The 20,907-nt window shown below is 47.1% G+C and overlaps 1 protein-coding gene across 2 annotated transcripts in view; it reads left to right on the forward strand.

The window, feature by feature from the left end:
• The window catches only part of GCN1 (GCN1 activator of EIF2AK4), a 746,722-nt gene that overhangs the window by 160,419 nt on the left and 565,396 nt on the right, over positions 1–20,907 (forward strand). For both annotated transcript variants that reach the window (XM_086942874.1, XM_086942875.1), the window contains exons 10-12: positions 4,153–4,227; positions 5,125–5,253; positions 18,051–18,101. In XM_086942874.1, coding sequence (XP_086799000.1) covers positions 4,153–4,227; positions 5,125–5,253; positions 18,051–18,101 — 255 coding nt within the window. The remainder of the gene's footprint in view (positions 1–4,152; positions 4,228–5,124; positions 5,254–18,050; positions 18,102–20,907) is intronic.

Here is a 20,907-nt window from a genome sequence, read left to right on the forward strand (position 1 = left end):
AAAGTGACTCTATTTTGGGAGCCCGTTAAAACTGATCAGAGAGCTCGCCCAAGCACGAGTGGGCATTATGAAGAAAGAAAAACCTCTCCAGTGTTGGGCCCTAGAAAAAGATCTTTTGAGTCTGGAGCCTCCGGTGGCAGAGGGAAGACACCTTTTGCGGCTGTGCCAGAAGGAATTGCTTGAGCTACTAGAGTATATTGCCAGGACACAGGCCTTGGCCACTCAGCACAGACTATATGAGGCAGGGGACAAAGCAAACAAACTTCTCACTATGCTGGATAAGAGGAGGGTGAGTGGCAGATGGGTCCCAGGATTAGTGGAATAGGCAGGGTGTGTATAAGACACCGGGAAAGGGTGGCGGAGATGTTTGCCACTTACTATGAGGCACTGTACACTTACTCCTCCACGAAAACAGAGCAGGATTGCAGTGACATCCTGCCAGACATAACTTTACTGCAAATATTGGTAGAAGATAGAAAAATGTTGGAGGGGAGTTGACGATCGAAGAGATAGTTACTTTGTTCCATTCCCTGCAGTCCGGTAAGGCAGTAGGACCCAATGGATTGCCTGTAGAGATGTACAAATGTATTTTAAGTAAAACGGCAAGACATCTCATGGACATGCTGACAGAGGCTAAACGAAGGGTATCCTTCCTCCAGACCAGAGGACGGCGGTAATAGCCGTGAACCCAAAAGACTGCAAACCCCCATCGGAATGTGGTTCATATAGGCCAATCTCTCTGCTCCATTATGAAGTCGCGGTCCTAGCAAAACTCCTATCCTCGTGCTTGGTCGGGGTGATCACCTCCCTCATACACCCGGGAGAGTCTGGGTTCATGCCGCATAGGGTAACTAGATTAAACTTTCGCAGGCTATTTGGTGTCCTTCATTTCACAGAAACTGACTTCTCCGACCAGGCAGACCTCTTGTCTCTCGATGCCAGGATGGCCTTTGATAGTGTGGAGTGCATTACTTCTTTGCTGTACTGAGCCGGTTTGGTGTTTGGCCCAGGTTCATCGGGTGGGGGTAACTCCTTTATCAACCGCCCTAGCTAGGGTGAGAGTCAGCGCCACTGTTTTCAGAATATTCTCTCTCCTGAAAGGAACAAGGCACAGATGTCTCCATTCTTATTCGCTTTGGCTCTAGAGCCCTTGGGGGCATGGGCAGGGCAGGACCCCTTGATTTGTGGAGTCATGATTGGGGAAGAATAGGAGGAACGCATCTCCTTCTATTCGGACAATATCCTACTATATGACAGAAGACCGAGACAGTGAGTTGACAGGATACTGCAGATCATCCGTATTTATGGGGAATATTCAGGATACCGCATTAACTGGGATAATCCCTTCTCTTCCCCCTACGTGGGTGGGATCCCCGACCTGACTTCCAGGTGTGATGTGTCGATCGAAAAACAAAGCTTTAAATACTTAGACATTTATATCATGAGAGACTACCGGGAGTTCTACCGACGTATCTTGGGTTCCCAACTAGATAGACTCCTGGTGGACTCCAAACTTTGGCGGACCCTGCAGTGTACCCTCATAGAACGGGCGGCGCTATTTAAAATGATGACTGGCCCATGGCTACTATATGCCTTGCAAAATACGCCATATGCGATCCTCCCACTTTTCTTTCTAAGAGTGAATGCCGAGCCACGATTCCTATTATCCTATTATGGTGCGCCACGGATAGCGCTGCACACACTTCAGCGAGGGGTCTGTGATGGGGACTAGCATTGCCCTACATCCAGAGCTACTACTGGGCTGCCCTTTTAGTCACGGTAAATGGATGGGTATTTGGAGATTGAACAGAGCCAGCATATAGGGTGGATAGAATCCCCTTGGGTGCTAGGGGATTATTTCCCGTATTGTATCCCAGATGGGCGGTGAAGGGTCTACTGCAGCATTCTTGGACTGTGGCACTGGCATGGTGAGCAGCAACAAAATACTTGGGCTGGGAGGGGAGGCTCACGGTGATGACCCTTGTTAGAAATGGGTGTCTCTAGTTGGCAAGGGTTTGCCCCTTTGTCCAAGTAGGGACCCTTCTTCCTAGTCAGGGTAAGGGGAATACCCTTCTAAAAGAACCCCTGCTCACCCCCTTGCTAGCTTGGCACGAGCAGACAGGCTTATCTCAGAGGCAGTGTGTAAAGCATTTGTGAACACATACAGTAATACAGTGAAAACGCTATGAATGGACACCCTACCAGTTTAGAAAAATAAGTAATCTTTATCTAAACCAAACAAGACCAAAACAACAAAAATTCACAGTACAGTAATAAAAATATGACCTTCAAAAGGTAGAAACAGTTCTGTTCTAAGCAAATTGCAGGTGCGACACTTTCAACACAAATTACCTTGGAAGCGTCAAAAGAAAGAACAGCGTAAAAAATGTCCTGCATTGCAGCAGAAGCCGCATTATATTTTTATTTATTACTAACCCCAGGTTGTACAGAGCCATCCGTGTCGAACATGCCCTTATTGTCTTGTATTAGTAAGGCATTTGGAGTTGGTATATTTTGTGTGCATTTCAAAAATTCTTGCTACTCTTAATACTTAATTAACATGTTGTAGATCGTAACATAAACTAAATGCGCATTCTGTTGATAACACATATTTGCTATTGATTGATTAGCATGTGTAATTTAAGAAGGGGAATAAGCAGAATAGAAAATACATAACATCTGTGACACAACCTTGAGGCTAATCTGCCTCTGGCTTGTTCGTGTGTGCTTACCTTACTGTTTGTTTGACAAGACTAATCCTGTTTTCTAAAAATGTTTCCGAGATTCAATCATTTATTTATCCACCGCTCTGAAAGAGTATTTACTACTGTTTCTCCTGACTAGGTTGTGACTGTAGACCAGTTCATTATTAAAGAAAAATTAATTAATTTAGTTGCCAGTCAAAGCGATTCTCTAATTTGGGTATTTTTTGTTTTACATTTGCAAGCAATTCTTCTTGCCCCATCTTTACAATGAGATGATCCTTCTGAAATAAACTCCATTAAAAAGTGAGGAAATAGGTGCCTGAACATGACTTGAAAGTATTTGTTAGAGTGGATTTAAATTTAAGCCCTTGATAAAGTCCATCTTTCACAAGCATTAAAATTCAACTCCCTGAAGCCTTTTAATCTAACAGTGTACGCTATGGGAATTGTTCCCTGATTATTTGCCTGCTCGCAACATGGCAGCATAGGTCCAAGACAACAAGCAGCTGAGGCTGAAATGTAAAGCAACACAGGTTTAGTTCCCAGTGATCTCCGATGAAATGGGACCCTTAAGTGAGGCCGAACCCATAAGAACATTTGAGACATATGAAGGGTGCTTGACTGAATAGCGTCACAGTGGTCTATTTCCACTATCGGCATATGGATCAGCTCTGCATAGAGGTGATGGTGAAGCACCAATTTAGGGACGGAAAGAAGCAAATACATTTGAAAACAACATTTTTAGAATTAATCTGGGGTAAATTGTTCTCCGAATATGCGTCAAACTTTTCTGGTAATTCTCCTAACGGCTGAGGAATATTCCCAAAAAACTTGTGCTGCATGATGTCTTTGTTGGAGAATCAGTATTACAATTAAGTAAATTCTGCTAAATGTATTGTATATACGATGCTTCTTAGTCTGCAGGTGTTCTATGTTAAGTGTGAGCTATGCCCCTTTCTGTTTCTGTATCTGTCCTCTATGGAATTTATGAACTGCGTCGCTGAATTTTTGAGGTAGGAGGGGGAGACTAAAATGTTTGATACATTTCCATGGATTTTGATTCTGGTTTAGAGGTAGAATAAGCAAGTTAGTAAAATGATAATGATGTGACTTGGATGAACAGCTAGAATAACTAGGCAGTGGTAATTTAATGAAGGACTTCACAAATAGCTGATCTTCACCTATGAATGTTCATAATGGTTGAAGCACTTGCCTTGTTCCTTATGCTGTCTGGTGCCTAAGGCCAGTTGGCGGTAGACTAGCACTTTGTAGTAGACTTCTAGCATGACCAAGATTAGTTCTCCTGCCAAAGTTGCTACCAGTCTTTGGTGCTTTAATATAGGTTGATGTCTGCCATATCCTGGGCAGGTAGGTAAGCATGCAAACTTGTATGTGAAGTATTTATTTGGTACATGTTACTCTTCATTAATCCCATTTTGTTTTGCAGCGATCTCCTGCTTACTTGCTTCTGTTACTCTTGACCTGAGTCAGTATGCACTGGACATAGGGAGAGGTTTGGCCAGTAAGTACTTCCCACAAGCTAGTTATATTAATATCACACGGTGTTCCATAAAAACATATGAATATCCTCTTTAACTATCCGACTCTACAAGGTTTCTGATCACAAATCATGGGGCATATGGGAATGTCAGCACATAAAAGTGAACCTTAGTATTATACTCTTGCTAGAAAAAAGGCACACTAAAAACAAACCGTTGTCATTTCTCACTTAAGTTGTTAAGTCATGGAACCCATGTGCCAATTTGAAGCATTGAAATAGTGATTGTCAATAAGGTGCACAGCTGGCAATAAAACATCCGAGAAGTGTTGAGTGTAGTGGCGTCTTGAATATAAATGGTCTCTTAAAGGCAAAGCTTCATTTCTTTACTATCAAGGAAGTATGTGACAGCTCTGAGAATGGATTTTTAATGCTTATGGGATGCATACACTTGTCATGGCTTACAGGTTTTAGCACACAAGAACATTTTTGTAAAACTGGTTAATCATCTGGCTTTTGAACACATGGTTAGGTTGTGCAGGTTGTGTACATAACTGCTATAGTCCATATGTTGAATCTTAGCAGAAATGGCTGGGTCTTTGCCAAGAGGCAACGATCCTTGAAGTTGAACAGAGCAACACTTGCCTATAGACTCAGACGTCTAGTTTCATAGTTTATTCAGTCTTCTGCATCTCAAGTTAGTTTTACTACCACCTCCATGCAGTTTGTCTAGATTTTTGCCTGCTCCAAATGGTATGGCAGTTTGCTCCCTGTGAAAATTCTCACATATATGCCTAACTGTAATAATGCAGCACAGCATATCTTGAGATGCTAGCATTATGTTTCATTCCCATTTGCTCAAAAGGAGCTTGGTAGAACCTCCTGGTCTGCTTCATGCCTGACTTTCTGTTCTTTCACTAGGTCAGTTAAAATCCAACAATACTCAGCTAATGGACGAAGCAGTGGTGGCTTTACGGAATCTTGCTCGGCAGTGCAGTGACCCTCCTGCGGTTGAATCTCTGACAAGGCACCTGTTCGCTATTTTAAGCGGTGAGTCACAGCAGAAATCGTTACACAATGTTAGGCTTTGGAAAAATTGCTTCATGTGCCATTAATAGGGGGAAAAAGAATAAGGACTTGAACAGCTGATGTTTCAAAGTAATGGTAAAGGAACTTAAGTAAAAGGAACTCAAGTATTAAGATGCTGGGGTCTATGATTATTGGAGTATTTCCGCAGTGCAGACCTGATTTTAAAGCAACAGGGTGCTTGCTATACAGGCCTGTCATATTACATGGATGTATAATATATAATTATTTTTTTCTTTAAGTACTCAATCTTGCTACCTATCTCATTGAGTGACCAGGTGGCCAAAGGTTATCTAGATTACTTCCTGCCTATAGGGTGAATCCAAATTGCCAATTTTTATTTATTTATTTTCAAAGTTTTATATAGCGCGAACAAGATCTTCGCAGATATCAGAGCGCTTTACATAGAGGGGTACATGAGGGAACAAAGTCAAATAGGTAAATCAATAGATCACACAGTACAGAAGGGTACATGAGGGAACAAAGTCAAATAGGTAAAGCAGTAGATCACACAGTACAAATAATACAAATAGGTGGCTGCAAAGCCAATCATGTGAGTGATAAGACAACTCATACAAATAAGTAAAGGGGTCAAGCAAGTAATACAGATCAGTGCAGGGTGTTAATAGGGTTCGAGATAGTAGATCAAGTGTATTTAGCCATAAGGATAGCTTTTACTTCTTTTTTAAAGAGTGTAGTGGAGGAGATAAGCCTGGTTTCGGGAGGGAGTGAGTTCCAAATCCTAGGCGCCATTCCTGAGAAGGAGCGCTTGTATGTTTTTTCCTTCCGGAATCTTCGAGGTTTCAGCAGAAGATTGTTTGTGCCTCTCGTGTTTCTGATTCCCCCAGAGATTGTCAATTTCTGAGCGAGGTAGCCGGGTGAGTTTAGGTGTACCGCCTTGTGTGTCATGCAGGCGATTTTCAGAAGTATTCTGGCTTCAAAAGGCAGCCAATTCAGGGACTTCAAGTCAGGGGTAATGTGGGAGTGCTTTTTTGACCCAGTGATGAGTCTCGCTGCAGCATTTAGAGACGCTTTTAGTGGTGCGGTTGTAGTTAGTGGGAGTCCGCAGAGGGCGGTGCTGTCGTATTCAATTCGTGGGATGACTAGTGCTTGTACCGCAGTTTGGAAGTCTTTGGCTGGGAGGTAGGGTTTAAGTTTCCTCAGAGTATTGATCTGGAAGTTCGCTCCCTTTGTTGCCTGGCTGATATGTTGCTGCATGTTGAGATTGGTGTCGAGTGTTATGCCTAAAGATTTTGCTGAGTCCACGATGGTGGGTTGGACATTGAGTGCGGTTAGGAGTTTAAGCCAATGTTGAGTGGTGGGTATCTTCGCTGGAGGTGAGATCAGAAGGAACTCTGTTTTCAGGGCATTGAGTTTGAGGTGATTGTCGGCAAGCCAGGATTGGGTGCATCTGATCGTTGAGTTCAGGAGCAGGATGTCATTGGGTGATTGTAATTTGAGGTAAAGTTGGGTGTCATCGGCGTACATGTGAAAGTGTATATTGGATGCTTGTAGCAAGGTGGTGAGAGGTTCCATGACTAGGTTGAACAAGGTTGGGGATAGAGAGGATCCTTGGGGGACGCCTAGCGTTACAGGTATTGGCGAAGACATCAGGTTGTTGCTCTTGAATTTCTGCGACCTGTTGTGCAGAAAGGAAGTGAACCATTTGAGGACAGTTCCAGATAAGCCCATTCTTGTGTTTAGTAGTTCTAGTAGATTCTCATGTTTAACGGTGTCGAATGCTGAGGAGAGATCAAGAAGGATGAGGAGGCAGGTGTCGTTTTGGTCTAGCATTTGAAGTGCGTCGTCAATTATGTGAGTCATAGCAGTTTCTGTGCTGTGTCCTGCTCAGAAGCCTGACTGGTGAGGGTTTAGGAGATCGAATTGCTCAATGTGTTTAGTCAATTGTAGTTGTGCGCATTTTTCCAGCAGTTTGGCGAGAGTGGGGATATTGGTGATGGGACGGTAATTGTTGAGGTCAGAGGGGTCGGCTGTTGGTTTCTTTAGTAGAGGTGTGACCTGACCAACCTTGAGGGAGTCAGGTATGTTTCCTTGTTGGAGAGAGCTGTTGATGATTTTAGTCCAGAGAGGGAGAAGCAAAGGGGTAAAGTCTTTTACTGCGAAGGCAGGGAGGGGGTCCGTGAGGTGATTGGATGGTTTCAGGGTGCTGAGTAATTTGCCAATTTCTTCTTCCGAGTATGTGTCAAAGGTTGACCATGTAGCATTGTTTTTTGGTTCCGCGGGTGCTAGGCATTTGGGTTTGGAGTAGAGGCTTGCGTCAATGAGGAGATCGCTTTTTATTTTGTCAGTTTTTTGGATAAAGAAAGCAGCGAAGTCTTCACAGGAGGGTGCCTCACGACCAGTGTTGAGTGGTTGTGGTTGTTCCTTGGATTGCGATTTGATTAGCTCAAACAGTTTTCTCGGGCGGTTTTTTGCTTGGTTAAGTTGGAGGCTGAAGAAGTCCGATTTTGAGCGTTTTATTTTCCTGAAGTAGGCGTTTCTCTTTTTCTTCAACTCCTTTAGGTGCATTGCGGAGGGGGCTGATCTCCAGGTCCGTTCTGCCATTCGCATGTCTCTTCTATCTTCGTTGAGACTCCCGTCGTACCATGGTTTGGAGATTTTAGTAGAGACTCTTTTTAGCTGCATAGGAGCAGCCTCATTAATTATAGAGGTCATAGTGTTGAGATAGTGGTCCGTCAGAGTTTGGACGTCCGAGGCGCCTGCAGGAGGGAGTAGGAGATTGCAACTGTTAGGGGGCAGAGAGCCTGGGTTGAGCTTTTTCGAGTCTCTTTTCCAGACTTTGGGCTTGGAGAGTTGCGCCGGATTGACTTTGACTTTTTCGTTGATAAAGAATGTGATAATATGATGATCTGACCAGTCACAGGGTTGGATGGATTCGAGTTGGATAGAGTCCTCTTTGGAGATGATCAGGTCGATGGTAGAGCCTTTCTCGTGGGTCGGGCTGTTGCATATTTGGGTGAGGTTAAGGGCATCGAGGACATTTTTAAGACTATTTACCACCGCGTCGTTGCGGTCGTTCCAATGGAGGTTGAAGTCACCAAGGTATATTTGGGTGAGCTGGCTTCCGGAATTGGTTGAGATCATATCCATGATTTGTTGGGAAAAGGTGAGGTTGTCCCTGGGTGGGTGGTAAATGCTGTGAAGAGAGCATATCGGTTTGCCCTCACTAATAATGTCGAGGCAGATGTATTCCCAGGATGTTGGTGATGGTAGGGATGTGGAATTGACTTTCTGAACAGAGAGGTTGTTCCTGTATATGCATGCGATTCCGCCACCTATTTGGCCTGTTCTGTCGAGCCTGATAATGTGGTAGTTGGGAGGAACCAGAATGTCCATTATGGGTGTCGAATATTCAGTTAGCCACGTTTCAGTCAGGATGATTAGGTCAAGGTCCCGCGATAAGAGGAGCTCAGCAATGGCTGCTGAGTGTTTCGTGGCCGATCTGCAGTTGAGAAGAGCGCACTTGAGACGGGGTGTGTAGAGGGTGTTAGATGGTTCTAGCGAGAGAGGGACTTTTCTAAGGTTATTGGGGATGGAGAATCTGCTGTTTAGTGTGGGTGGTCTAAGGGGATTTGGGTGTATCGTGGGAATGTTGCGGTGTGGGGTGCTTGTGTGAGTTTGGGGGGCTGGGTCATAGGAGCGGAGAAGGGTGAGTGTGTCGAGGTCAGAAGAAGAGTTGTGGGTGCGGCGAGGGCGGTTGTTGCGATTAAGAGCTGGGATTGATGTGAGATTGGGGGATAGCTGGGTGCGAGAGTTATTCGGAGGGGTAGGGGACAAGTTTGGCGGGGAGGTGTAGATGTGTGAGGGGTTGCAGGGGCGATGCGGGGGACGAGTGCAGTTGCTGCGCCTATGAGCAGGGATTGACGCCTGGTGTGGGGTGTGATGAGGGTGGGGGTCCGCCGGCGGAGTAGGAGACAATTTGGGAGGGGGGGGTGGAGGTGGGTGGGCGGTGTATGGGGCGTGTGGAGAGTAGTTCTTTGATGGCGTGAATGTCTTCTTTGATCTGAGTGAGGGTGGCCGTGATGTATTCCATCGTAGGGTAGGTGGTGGGGGTGGGAGTGGCAGTCAGGGGTGAATGGCTGGCCAGGGGATTCGTGTGCCGGTGGGAGGGAGGGCTGGTGTTCGAGCAGGTCTGCGTTGTGTTGGTGTGCGGGATGGGGTTAGGGATGCGAGAGGTTTTGGACGGGAGGGGTGTGGATGAGGTAGGGAGGAAGTTGGTGTTATGGGTGGGGGCATTGGTGGTAGGCGGGGGGGACAAGGTGAAGGCTGGGAGACTGGTAGCCGTGGTGGGGGTGTAAGGAGGGTAGTGGGGGCTGAGAGTAGGAGGGGAAGTGGGATTGGAGATGGTCCTGTTGAGGGGAGGGGGAGTTAAATTAGGAGAGGGGGTACGTTCTGCGAAGTTGGTTGGAGGGTAATGAGGACTGAGAATGGGGGGGGATAAAGTGGGGGAATTGTCGGAATGCGTGTTATTCTGGTGCTGGACTAAGTTAGGTGTGTTATGGGTGGGAACTGTGCTGTCAGCGGTGAGCGGGGTGTTAATGCCCGCTGTAGGTGTGATAGGAGTGTTGAGGGTATGTGTGGAGGTCCGCAAGTTGGTAGAAGGGGCGGGGGAAAGAGCGGTGTATGAGGGGGAGTGATCTGTGTCTGTGACGGAGTGCTGAATTGGGATAGTGGGGTTGTAGGTAGGGGATGGGAGGTCAGGGGTGGTAGGTGTGTCCCTGATTGAAGAGTATGTGGCTGTGAGGTCATGGTTGGTGGGACTGGGGGAGATATGAGTGTTTGTCCGTGACTTGGAAAGGTGTTCTTTGAAAGTGGGGAACATGTTGTCCAGCAGTTCCAGGTTCCTGTCTGTGGATTGTGATAGGACAATCCCGTTATTGTAAATAGTGATGGTGGCTCTGCCTGGAAAGACTTGGGATGGTGAGATGGTGAGAGTTAGGCTGTGAGCGGATTTTCTAGTGGAGGAGACGGTGAGTAGGGAGAACGCTTTTCTCCATTGAGCTCTGCGTGTAGTGTGGAAGATGATATCGGTGTTCAGGGATCCATTGACCGGTGAGAAGTAGGTGTCAGCAAAGGGCGTTTCCGAGTGTGACCTAAGGAAGTTGTGTTTAAAGCGTTTGGCGGCTTTTTTGGTGAGTGATGGTGGGTAGTTGATTTTGTATGTGTGTTTGCCGATGGGGTCCATGTTGCAGGATTAGGTGGGTATGGGAGGATGCAGTAGTGCACTATAGTGGTACCAATGTGCAGAAAAACGTGTATAGAAAAACAGGTGCATATAGTAGGATACACAGTAATAAGTTATAAATTACAAAGTGACACTAGTAATCAGCCAGCATATCCAGGATGTAAGAGTGAGCAGTAGGGCAAATACATACGGTAAATTGTTAGGCCACACTTGCACATAGACCACACTTGCTGTTGACCACACTTGCACATAGACTTACGCGGTGGATGGGATACTGCACTGTATTGGCATTACGGAGTCTGACTCTAATGGCACCAGATGAGAGTGCAGTCACCAGAGTCCTGCATCTACAGTAGACATTTTGCAACAACTTCATTCACAATTAGAAAATGTTGGTCTCTCCAGTTCCTCAATATGTTGTTTTACAGTGTCTATAATTAGTACTGAGGCGCTTCATCTTTTTTACTGTGATCTCATAACTTGTCCTCTTCCATGTTGTTGTAATATTACTTCAACTGTTGTGGTAGTCCTTACTTAATTACGCAGCTCTCCATTTTATAAGGGTTGCTTTCAGTCCTTCCTGTTTTTTTTTTAGCTACTGCAGGCTGCCACCCCAGTGCCGCACCAAGTGACCTGTTGGTTCTGCCTTGGACATTGCCCCATATACACCTTGAGTCCAGAAGATTGTCCCCATAAGTCCCTGTTAGGTCCCCGAATGTGGTACATGTTTTTCCCCCATAAGATAACATTACTGCACTCAAAAATTGCACTGTCAACTTTTGAAAACTGTGAAAATTCATAACTCCAAAAGTACTTATCTGATTCTGATGAGTTGGTATCTAAATTTATATAAAACTATCAGCCCGCTCTAGCGATGCCAGTGGCAGAAAGGGGCTGGGGGCAGCATTTGATGCTTGCGTGCCCGTCCCTCTGTGCACACCCGCTCCCGCCCCCCTCCCTATTCGACTCCCTCCCGCCCCGACTCCTCCCGCCCGTCCCTCTGTTCACACCCGCTCCGACCCCCTCCCGCCCCGACCCCCTCCCGCCCCGACTCCCTCCCGCCCTGACTCCAATGTGCATTTACCTTACCTGCCGCTTCCTTCCAGCGCTCCTCACTTCACCGCAGCTCCATGTCCGCCGCTCGTCATGACGCACCTGAGCCGCCGCTTCTCTCCGCGCTCCTCACTTCTCCGCCGCTCGTCATCACGCACGTCGCGGCCAGCGCTACGTCGCGGCCAGCACAGCGTCGCGGCCGGCGCTACTTTCAGGGCACTACTTTTTTAAAAAGTTATATTTTTAAATTTACGTTTTAAAAAATTTTTTACCGCCTCTGTCCATCTGCACACCCTGACAATTTCTACAATGTATCGGGTGTGTGAATTGTCGCTGTGGTTCCCGAGTTTACCTGGCTCAAAGGTGTGTGTTCTCTCTTAATAATAGTAGTATAGATTGCGTGTTATTTTTTATAAATTGGTATCAGATTTCTTTGAGTATGTGTCGCATTTACTGCCTTTGCGTGTGTAATAAATGCTTAGCACTATCCTCAGATGCGCCTAACTTATCACCCACACTACCACAAATGAGAGCATTTAGGTTATCATTTGTGCCTCTGTAAGCCAACTGAGGTTTTCCTGGACTCTTTACAGTGTACCTCTTTTTGGTCCACTATATAAAGAGCCAGCTTCCTACAAGAACACTGCAAATAATTCTTCCAATTTTTTCTCTTGATGCACATGATCATAATTTCAGTAATTATTTTAAGATTAGACTACTCTAATATACTTTACCAGAGGCTACTCAAGATAGGCCTAACTGCCCGCCCATACTACCACACAAGAAAGCTTTTGGGGTGTCATTTGTGCCTCTGTAATTCCTTTGGGTTATCTCTGGACTCTGTGTACAGTGTACCTCATTTTGGTGCACTATCTAGCGAGCCAGTACTACATTTAATACCTACACCCAGAGGGCACCTTAGAGCCACCCCCTGAAAAGCCTGTCACTATCTATTGTACAGGCTGACTGGCATCGACCAGCCTCCCACCACAGATGAGTTTCTGGTCCCCTGCAGGTGAGAGCCCACACTCTCTTAGGCCAGAAACAATGCCTGCTCGGGATGAAGGTGGTCACACCTCCTCTAGCAGGATGGCTAGTGATTTAGCATATTAAGCCCGGGTGAGATACAAAGCCCCTGCCACCTTTGATATGCGACCCTGGCTTCCACCAGATCTCGGAGATGCCACCCTTTGCCCTGAGGCCCATTTGGCTCCTGGGCAGGTGCAACATTAGCTTTGGAAGTAGGTGTGTTGCCCCTGCAGGCTAGTCACACCCCTAAGGTGGGCTAACTGATGTGATTTACAAAAGAAGGGTTCCACCATCTTGTTTTGGGTGAAATTAGGAGCTCTGCGGCAGGGTAATGCCTTCTCCCCATTGGAAGTGGTCATATAGGGGGTGTTGTGACCCCAAAAGTAATTAACCCATTGGCTACTACCCTTCACTCCCCTTATCGCCCCTAAATTCATTATTTAGGTGGTCCCCTGACACCAGGAACCCTGATTCGTCTGACTAAAGAAGGACAAACCAGAGCTGAAGTACACGAGAACTTGAACTAGCTGTGGACTTGGAGCCAAACCCTGCCTGCCTGCACGTTTCCTGACAGTTGCAAAGACCAGACTCGTCCTGCAGCTGTGCATCCTCCCAAAGCCTTGGAGGGCTGCCAGCACTTTGCCAACCAGCTAGCATCTCCCATGAAGTGGAGGAGCAACTTGCCAGCAGGCACCATCTGGTTAACCGATCTGCTGACCACCGAGTCCACCGACGCAGCAGCAGCCCAGGAGAAGGTTACCAAGTGTCCAAGCGGTCAGCCCCGTCAATCCATCAAGTGTCTGAGATGCTGATCCACCTTGGAGGCTCCCTGAACCAATAACCAGTGTACCAGAGCCTGTTGTAAGCACCAAGGCTGGTTTGTGCTCAGTCTGAAAACCACAGTCACCAAAACGTACCTGCACATCGAGGTACTTTGTGAGTGGCTAGTTCCATTTCAGAAGTAGTCTTGCTGTGTTTGCTTCCCCTCTTCTGCAGGTACCCTGAGAACTGTGAAATCCTCAAACTCACTGACCTGCTGGACAAAATACGTATGCACCTGAGCCCCCAGCCTGAGTCCATTGAAACAGATGGTCTCTCTGTGGTCCTGAGACTCTCAAGAGCCGAGCCTCCCTTTGGGTTCTGCCACACTGATCCCCCAGTCTCCACTTGCAGTCTTATTTTGCAGGTTTTGATCCCAATGGACTTCAACGTGTAGTGTTTGAGGCTACCACTACGAAAAGCACTTCTGCACTTGGCCACCCCAGGGCAGGTAAACTTGAACTGTTGGTGTTTTCCTAGACCTTTGCCAATCAACCCATTCATTGAAAGAGTGGTTTTTGTCTCCATTGTTTTACCACCTTTCCACGGATCTACATACTGGGGCTGGAGGTAGTGGTAAGCAATAGTTTCCCATGGTAGGAATGCCATTTTGAGTTTATGCAAACCTGCTAACTTGCCTGTTTTATGAGTTTTCATCAGCTTGTCTCCAATATTTTCCCAATTAGAGAAATATTGGAAATTTACTCCTGACAAGGGCAGAGGTAAAACTTCTTCCAGGGTTGGGGAACAAAGTGTCCGATGGGAAAGTGAACAGATTTTCGTGTGACTAAATCTAAACATGATTATTCACCAGTGCTAAAATGCAGTTCTCAAATATTTTCTAGTAGTACAATTTCCGGACCTACTTCTCTAAATTCTTGTGAATTCAGGAAGGACGCAAATCTGCGCTACTGCAAGGACATATACTGTGGGTTCACTTTTGTCACTTTCTTTCAAAATTTGGCTCCTATTTAGGTCTAGTGTTTTGTTATTATTTCTATCCTTTTTTATCTACCAACTGGCTTACCTGTCAGTGACAGCTTTTTGCTCTTCCACAAGGATTATATTGGCACTCAAAAGTAGTTTTATTCAGTGACTGGACCTACCGTGGCAATGTCTGTTTTTTGTGACCAAAAATATTATTTTTTTTGCCAATGTTTGTTATAATGATGACAACATTAAAGTTTTGCAAAAAAAATGTCAAAATAAAGCACTCCTTGACATAACCTACATGCTGACCACCGTAGTCCTACCTATTGTTTGTCACGTTCCTTATAATTTTGTTGCGGTTACACTGATTATACTCTGGAACCTAGCTCTCTGTCTCCGTCTACCGTGGCTGCAGAGGAGGGTGGCTCCTATTCTATGGTGTTGCGTAGGGCAGCCTAGGCTCTCCACCTCAAGCTCCCTACCGTGCCGTCCGGACTAACCTCCTGACAGAGGTGCTATGGCCGGCGTCTTCTTCCATGATACTGTTGCTGCCCTTGATTCACTCTAGGATGTTCTTTTGGGCACCTGGTCCAGGCTCAACACAGGGGCTCCAATGGATAAGAACGTGGCCCGACGCAATCGCCTGGCCCCGGGCGACCCCGTTTTCCTCTCCCAACACCCTACCCCTGAGAGCTTGGTTGTCCAAGCCTCTGCGTCCCAGAGTGCTTTCCCTTCTGCACCACCGGACAGGGAATCCAAGAAGCTGGAGCAGTTTGGGAAGAAGATTTTTTCTTCTGCCAGTACAGGACTGCGGTCTGTGAGTACCGCATGTCACTTGGGCTGTTATTCCTATTCTGTGTGGGATAGGGTTGCGCAAGTGCTGCCTCAGTATCCGGTGGAGGTTCGGTCAGTACTCTCCCAGGCGTTTGCTGAGGCGAGAGACGCAGCCAAGTTCACGATCCATTGTGGTCTTGACACTGCTGAGTCGCTGGGCAGGGCGATTTCCATGACAGTGGCGCTACGCAGCCACGCCTGGTTGAGAACATTTGGCTTTTCTGGGGATGTTCAGAACACATTGATGGACATCCCCCTTGATGGCACTCGCCTGTTCGGCGATAAGGTGGATTGTGCGTAGCTCATGAATCAGCATTGAGTCAGTGGCCGCTCCCTCTCCCTTCCCCAGCCGGAGCATACAGTGGTGACAGGCACGTACCTCCTAGGATGGGGTGGCCACATGGGAGAGGCGGAGATCGGAGGCCTCTGGTCTCAGTTGGAGTCCTGGCTCCATATCAACCTTCTGGAGCTTTGGGCGATCCTTCTTGCACTGAGAGCATTCCTCCCTTCCGTCAAGGGGTAGGTGGTGCAGGTGTTCACAGACACAACCACCCAGGGGGGATCGCTGACCCAATGTCAGGAGGCTATGCGTCTCTGGACATGGCTGGAACGTCAAGGCATTTCCTTGACAATTCAACACCTGTCAGGTTCTTTGAACGCCATGGTGGACAAACTCAGCGACCGGTGCTTGATGGATCACAAATAGCGTCTTCCCTCTGAGGTGGTGCCAGGTCTCTTTCAACAGTGGGGAGAGCCTTGGTTAGATCTATTCGCCACCGAAGAGACCGCGCAATGTCATCACTTCTGCGCGTTGGAATTTCCAAGGCGGCACTAGCTCTGCGACGCTTTGTGTCACGAGTGGAGCTGCGCTCTTTTGTACCCCTTCTACCCAGAGTGCTGAAGAAGATCAGGCGCGACCAGGCCCAAGTCTTTCTTGTGGCTCAGGCCTGGGCTTGAAGATTTTGGTATCCCGAGCTACTCAGTATGAGCATGGGTCCCCCGATCAGACTGCCTATTCGGGAGGATCTTCTATCGCAGCAGAAGGGGACGGTCCTCCACCCCAACCTGTCCAGCCTCCTCCTACATGCGTGGAGATTGAGCGGCGACAGTTGATTCCTTTCGACTTGCCTCCTGAAGTCTTTAATATCATTCTGACAGCCAGGCGTCCCTCCACTAAATTGGTATACGCATGCAGGTGGAACAAATTTGTGGCAGGGTGCACAGCAAAGGCTGTGGAACCCCTTTTCTGCCCTTCTTTCAGAAGTCCTTTTTTTTGTTCTTTCTCTAGCCCAGCAGGGCTCCGCTTTGGGCACTATCAAGGACTGTCTTTCTAAATTTCGGCCTTTCTCAGGCTACCTGATCAGCCCTCTCTTTTCAAGTCCCCTGTTGTAAATAGATTTCTCAAAGGCAATACTCACCTTACCCTCCTATTTAGTTTGTGATGCCGCAGTGGGACTTGACTTTGGTTCTTACTTTTCTGATGTGCGCTCCTTTTGAGCCGCTTCACAACGGTCCTCTTCGTTTACTAACTTTGAAGACTGCTTTCCTGGTTCCCATCACCTCCGCTAGGCACATGAGTGAGCTCCAGGCTCTTCCCTGTAAGCCTCCTTTTCTGTCGGTTCATCCGGACATGGTTGTGCTTCGCTCTCGTCCTTCCTTCTTGCCAAAGGTTGTCACTGCCTTCCAAGTTGGGCAAACTATCACCTTGCCCACTTTTTTTCCACCTCCGTACCCTTCCAGAGAGGACGAGAGGCTCCACCCTCTGGACCCAAAACGTTGGCTTTCATTTTATTTGAATTCGCAGACAACAGTTCTGGGTGGATGACCAGCTCTTTGTTGGCTACGTGGGCGCCAAGAAAGGCTGGGCTGTACACAGGAGGATTATCTCCCACTGGGTCGTCTAGTGTATCAAAGCCTGTTATTCTCTGGCTAAAATGGAACCTCTGGTGGGGTTGCGCGCGTATTCTACTAGGGCGAAAGCAGCTACTACTGCATTGGGACGTGGTGTCCCCCAGCAAGACATCTGTCAGGCAGCCACATGGGCCTCGTTGCACACTTTTACCAAGCATTCCTGCCTTGACAGTCAAGTCCGGAGAGACGGCTTCTTTGCCCGTTCTGTTCTCTGTGACTTTCTGGTGAGACCTTGGTTCGCAGACCCACCACCGTGGTTGGTATTGCTGGGGTATCTATTCTAAGGTAAGGAATCTATCATTAACATGTCTCTTTCAGATGCACAAGTTACTTACTTGTGTAATGATATATCTGTAAGAGACATTAGTTAATGATAGATTCCTTACCGCCCCACCCATCCTCCCCGTTCTGAGAACTGACTTCTAGGGTTAAGGTGATCCCTTTCAGGGCCCTAGTTTCAATGCACCAGTGGTCAGTATCTTGCATGGCTCTGCTTTCCTGGCGTGGAAAGTAGTGTACAGAACTAACGTCCATGCGCGTGGGCGCGTCTAAGTAGCTCCAGCGACGTCATCTCGGCGACTAGGACGTACGCGAACCCGTAAGATGACTCCTACGAAGGCGCAGGGGTACTGCTGATGAAAAATTCTGGATCCATTCTGATGGCTGGGGATATTCTAAGGTAAGGAATCTATTACTAACTAATGTCTCTTACAGTTATATTGTTACACAAGTAAGTAACTTGTGCTTTGTTGCCACTGTCATTCTTTATTCTCCTTCATATCCTCAATGTTATATAATATTTTCCCTTAATTGTTTTCCAATAGTTCTGTTCTTACTTTAAAACCCTCATGTGTCATACTACTTGTCCTTCTTTGCTTCAGTTGATTTGTCCTTTTCTTCCCTAATCTACTCTGTGGGTCACTAGACACAACCAGTGCCTTTTCTTTTTCAGCATTGTAATAATGCAAATCTCTTCCAGGTTCAGAGGGAAAGTTGACAGCCGTTGCACAGAAGATGAGCGTTCTTTCAGGTGAGAGGCTGCTTCTGCTTTTAAAGCAAAACAGATGCTAAGGTGATCTTGATGGAGCACAGCTTATTGAAGGATCTTTCCTTTGTAGTAAAACACTTTATTATTGTATATTGGCAGCTGATCTTGGACCCCTTCTTGCATTACACTGAATTGCTCTATGGCTACACTGAACCCTATTTTGTATACCTGCCAACTTCACAGCCCAGTTTGCTGGGTATTTGCAATTTCTAGTGCCCTCCTCTGCACTCTGCTGAAATGTGACTTCCATGTTGGGATCTCCAGATTAGCTCTTTCACTGCTGATTGCACAGAAGATCACACCTCCCCACCAATACCTTGCTTTTTTTATCCAGCATTTACTACTTGAGATGTTGCAGATTGATAGCACTGCAGGTGACTGGTATTGTCATGAAAGGTGATGGACTGATCTTGTAGGGCAGATAATTATGCAGGTGCTGAAAAGTAGAGCAGATCTCAAACAGCCCTCCCTGCATTTTTCACACTTTCCTGATTTTAATTTCCTTTTTAGTGTAGTACTCAAATTCGGTAAGTATATGCACAGTGCACATGTGAGTAACATGTAGACGTCCTATCATGTCCTCAAGGGAAAAGCTCATTTATTTACCGTACATTTGTAAAGTAAATTGGAAAAAAAGATGTACAAGTCTAGAAAACTATTTGTCTAAAACTATGTAGAATGTTTTTATAATGAAAGATTACGGCTCACAAGCATAGCAAAAAGGTTTATTGGATTAGATTTAAGACGATTCTAATCGGTCCTCCAATTTGTAAACCCTATACAGTTAAAAGGGGGCCTGCGTGCTAACCGCCTCTTTGTAAGCATATCCATATTATTGATTTTTTGTTAGTCTGTGTAAAACCAAGAGTAGAAAATTACCATCTTTTGTGTAATGTTCCTCTCAGATTTTGGCCCTATCTGCTTTGTTGTCTTTAGAATTCTATGGATTTGCCCTTGTTATGCAGTAATAAAAAGTCTGTGCTCCCCGTTTAACCCCTTGCATGCTGATGACGGCCCGTCTGTCATGCATCATGGTGGGCGTGTGCTGATCACGGCTGGGGCCGTCAGGAACCAGCCCACTCTTCAAAACGGCCGCACAGGCGCAGAATCGCGCCCGTGCCCAAGGGGTTAAACATGGATAAATTGGCCTATTTCTGAGTGGCACATTTAACTTACCTGTAAGTGCGGGGGTGTGGCCAAGCCGGAGACTGAGATGGTTGTGCGGCTCTAAAGTTCCGCCGGCCGCTTCGGCAATTGACCAATAATCCACACTCCAGCCCGACCCCGTGGCTCATACTATGCTGCATGTAGCTGCGGAGTGACCCCGGAGCCGCAAGAGCCCTTCAGATTCGGACATCCTGCCGGCAAAGACGAATGCGACATGGGCTGGAGCTCTGCCCGTAAATCCAACATGGTGGCACCCGGGGGAGCCGAAGAGGCCTGGAGATGCCGCGGCTGCGTGCGCTCGGTGGGACTTCGGTATAAACATAAGGCGTGAGCTGGCGGGGGCGGGCTGGTGCGGGCTGGTGCGCGATTTAATTCAACTGCGGCAATCTCGGCGAAGCACTAGTGGGAGGTCCGTCGGCCTCCGTGGACGTGTAGCAGGGCAGCCCCCTCACAGCACGTAGACACACACCAGTGCGCCGGGGACAGGCCTGCAAGCACATTTGTTTTTTCAAGTCAGGGCCGAAGCAGCGTTTACTACCTCTTGAGAAGGTGATGGATACTGAACAAAACCAGCCCGGCGAAATGGCGGAGGGAGGACGGAAGACGGCGGCGCCTGAAGAGTCCATCGCCCAGATCGGGTCTCTGCTGCAGGAGATGCATGCTTGCTTCAAGGCACTGGATGTGCGATTTGACTCCTTAGACAAGAACATTTCGGAAATGGGAATTAAGATCCAGGCACATGACAGGCGCCTATATGTCGTGGAGTCCCACACCTCTGATCTCGAAGATGGCACTGCGCAATCACTCAAGAGGCTAGAGCTCGTTGAACGAATCCTTAAAGATGTTTCTACCAAAAATTAGGAATTGGAAGCGCTCAGTCGCCGAAACAACGTGCAAATTCTTGGCGTGCCCGAATCTACTGCTAATGGTCGCTTGGACACCTTCGTAGAGACGATCTTAATTGATCTATTTGGTAGGGTCTCATTTACAGCTGGATGCGTGGTGAAGCGGGCTCACCGTTCTCTGGGTCCTAGACCTAATCCTGGTTGCCTGCCTTGACCGATAATAGCCCGCATTATGAACTTCAGAGACCGGGACACTGCACTCAGTCTGTCACGTTAACGTGGCGAATTAATATGGCAGGGCTCCAAACTCTCACTGTTCCCAGATTTCACCATCATGGTACAGGAAGCCAGGCGGAAATATAATAGAGTAAAGGCCACTTTGAGGAATCTGGGACTGAAATATGGCATGTTATACCCGGCCCGGCTCAGAGTAGAATCCAACGGTAGGGCCTGCATCTTTGACAGTCCCTACTGAAGCACAGGAGTTCTGCCACAAGTACAAGGCAAATAACACTCACACTAATGACGAACATAGACTCTCCCCACCACAGAGCGGATCGGATGCCAATATAGAGCTTTTCTCTGGAACGGGACGTGGTTGACCCCTCCTACCGAACTACTCTTCAGTTATAATTTACAGTGTATGGGTTACAGTATATCCTACACCTCAGTTTCATTGCCTAATGGTGGACCGGGCGTTGTCACCCCCCCCTCCCCCCCCCCCCCCTTTGTCATCACCGTACAAATGTTCTATGTTATGTTAAGGCACCTTTTAC

The sequence above is a fragment of the Lissotriton vulgaris genome, chromosome 11 (genome assembly GCF_964263255.1).
Source record: "Lissotriton vulgaris chromosome 11, aLisVul1.2, whole genome shotgun sequence".
Classification (NCBI taxonomy): Eukaryota; Metazoa; Chordata; class Amphibia; order Caudata; family Salamandridae; genus Lissotriton; species Lissotriton vulgaris.